The sequence below is a fragment of the Triticum dicoccoides genome, chromosome 6A (assembly GCF_002162155.2).
Source record: "Triticum dicoccoides isolate Atlit2015 ecotype Zavitan chromosome 6A, WEW_v2.0, whole genome shotgun sequence".
Taxonomy (NCBI): Eukaryota; Viridiplantae; Streptophyta; class Magnoliopsida; order Poales; family Poaceae; genus Triticum; species Triticum dicoccoides.
Genome location: NC_041390.1, coordinates 57707842 through 57710686, shown reverse-complemented (window position 1 = coordinate 57710686; position 2845 = coordinate 57707842). Strand labels below are relative to the sequence as shown.

General features: G+C 41.4%; 1 protein-coding gene across 1 annotated transcript in view; it reads right to left on the bottom strand.

Annotated features, from left to right (window-relative positions):
* Positions 1–884: 884 nt before the first annotated feature.
* Positions 885–2845, bottom strand: part of LOC119314853 (reticulon-like protein B23) — a 5718-nt gene continuing 3757 nt past the window's right edge. Inside the window, exons 2-4 of the mRNA XM_037589541.1 lie at positions 1885–2026; positions 1507–1576; positions 885–1147 (exon numbers count right to left, since the gene is read on the bottom strand). Coding sequence (XP_037445438.1) covers positions 1035–1147; positions 1507–1576; positions 1885–2026 — 325 coding nt within the window. The 3' untranslated portion in view covers positions 885–1034. The remainder of the gene's footprint in view (positions 1148–1506; positions 1577–1884; positions 2027–2845) is intronic.

Below are 2845 nucleotides of genomic sequence, written 5' to 3'. Positions count from 1 at the left end.
TGTGCACAGCAGCCTTTTCTGCATCAGCTGCATGTGGATTGCAATTGTGTTAGAAACTTTGATTATGCCATCGGTCTAATTACATGTCCAGGAAAAACACATATACTTCATCTTTTGTCCATTTCGTATATTGTTCTTATGAAAACATTTCAGTCATATTGTTCTTGCCGGTGGGCATTGGGTCCTCACCCATGCGTTTTCCTTTCCTGGTTTCTGGTTTATTCATGTCTTGCTTCCCATTGAATTAGTATACATGTGGAAGTACAAAGAAAGAAAACATTTGTTGATCTCGGGAGGGTTGGGTAAATAAAACCTGAATACATTGGTTGTTACAGGTGACCAAGATGACAACACGAAAAAGGTAAGCAAGCAGGGATACTCTTCCCGGGTCATTGTCTCGTAAATGACTAGGGAAAATGTTGTAACGAACAACCATCTCCGTTATTTGAAGCCATAGAAGCATTAGATTTAGATATTGCAGTGGTAGAATAGATTAAAGCCCCAGGTGAAGTCATGAACTTCCTTGTTTGTTCTTTCCATATGGTCTATGTCTGCTTAATTGGTGCTATTATTGTTGTGCAGACAAAAGGAGGCTGTGCCTGGTCAGTTTGAATGTCATGTTCTGATTATGTCAAAGGATAAAATTGCATTGCTACTACTTGTTGAACCATCATGGTGTATTGTGGACTGCCATTTCCCCTGGAAGTGATACTCCCTCCTATCCAAAATAAGTGTCACGGTTTTAGTTCACGGCACTTACTTTGGATCGAAGGGAGTAACTCAGGGAGATGATTCTTTCTAAAAATCTCTAGCTGCTCACCCTACTATGCTTGCGTGAATGCCCTCTTCTTTTTTATTAATGTCACACTCATCACCCCTTTAAAAAAAGGGACGCACATGGCTGCACACATGGCGCACCAGTGTTCATCTTAAAACAACACTGGGGACGGTTCAAGCTATTGGCCTCCATGGCCATATACAGAAATCGAACAATGAAGAAAAAAAAGGATCAGCAAGACATGTACATGAAGAAATCATGTGGTATCCTGGGCGCCGCCCAGCGAGTCTCTTCCTAAAGGAACCCAAGGAAGCTGGTCAAACTGGTCGGTGCTTTGCACGAACATGTAGAGGGAGAAGATGCACAGAGCTGGCAAAGACAACAAATGGAAATGCAGAAGGTGTTACGCCAGCAGATCTGAAGCATGCGCAAGTAAATACTCCCTCCGGTCCTTTTTACTCTGCATATTAGAATTCTCTGAAGTCAAACTTCACAAAGTTTGACCGTATTTATATGAAAAAATATCAACATCTACCATGCTAAAGTTATACAATATGAAACTTTAAGTCATAACACATCTATTGATATTGATTTCAGATTGTGAATGTTGATACTTTTTTCTATAAAGTTGGTCAAACTTTACGAGGCTTGACTTCAGTCAAATCTTATATGCGAACTAAAAAGGACCGGAGGGAGTACAGTACTATCAAGCAGCGTGGTCGAATTACCAGCATAAGCAATAGCAGCGCCTGAGACAACCCTTCCCAAAGCTGCTAGGAAATACAGAGTAAAAACCACCTGCAATGCAAGGATGCAGATCTTACAGTGAGCTAAAGTACATGTATGAAAGCCCTATAGCACATAGCTGATGGGTCAAACATCAGAACTGCATTAGAATGAGGAGAGAAATTTGATCTCTTTTCTCCGTGCCCTTTGTATCGCAAGAACAAATTTGGAAACATCCAAAACTGTAATTTTCACAGAGAATCTCGACAAGGTATTAACAAGCAAGGGCTGTTAACATACAAAAACTGACCGAAGATGATTATTTCTCTGCCTCAATAGTTCCTCCAGAGAGAACATATGAAGTCGAGTTCTGAGAATACCTTGAACAAGAGTTTCTTGTCGTGTCCAGTCGCAGCCACCCTCAATACAGATTCCGCAGCTCCAATTGTGTTAGCCAAGGATGCAACTATGCTATTTGCCATCTCTTGAGAAATCTGCCACTCAAGAGGATCCACAGGCACCCTACATGCAGAACCATTTGCAGCAAAATGAGTTACTTTGAAACAACTGGGATAAAAATAACGATATGCAAATCAGCAGTCATCACTAACTGAAGAATATGTTGCCACCATCAGTGACATATCCATTATTAAAAAAACAGATAATGAAGATGTACAAGAAAAGAACAAAACAGAAACATGATCTTTACCATCCAAAATAAACATGTATTTTCCCCTAATAAAACCATTTCCTTATTTGTATTGTTAGTGTGAAGAAATTGCCAGCTACAACAGTGCATACAATTTGTTAGTTAAGAAGCCATTAGTGAATAAATAATAAAAAGGTAGGACCTCTAAAAAATGCATAATTAACCCAACTTGCTACAAGAAGCCTCAGAAATTTGGACGAGCTTGCTAAATAGGGACTATTGTTGCTTGGACCTTGCAGACTAGTATCTAACAAAGTAAAGTAGTACGAAATTCATCCTTCCAGGGAGGAGCACCATCAGACACTTCAGGGCGCGTTCACTAAATCTCCAGCTGCCAGCTTCTCCAACTCTGGGTCCCGAGCTGGACCGAACCACCTAAGTCCTGATGTTGATAATGAGAAGCTGGCGCTCGCTTTAGTGCAAAATTTGAGGAGTTGGAGAAGATGGCAAAACCAAACTCCTCCAAAACAGCGAAGCAAGAGTTGGTGGAAATTACAGCGCCATGCCACCAGCAAGTGAAAACTCATACCGATTCTCTCCACCCCCTTTCTCTCCCGTTCAGGTAAAAAGAAGATTCTCACCCATCCCCTCTTCCCCTCCCTCCCCCTCCCCCACCCCTGCTCGAGCTTCAC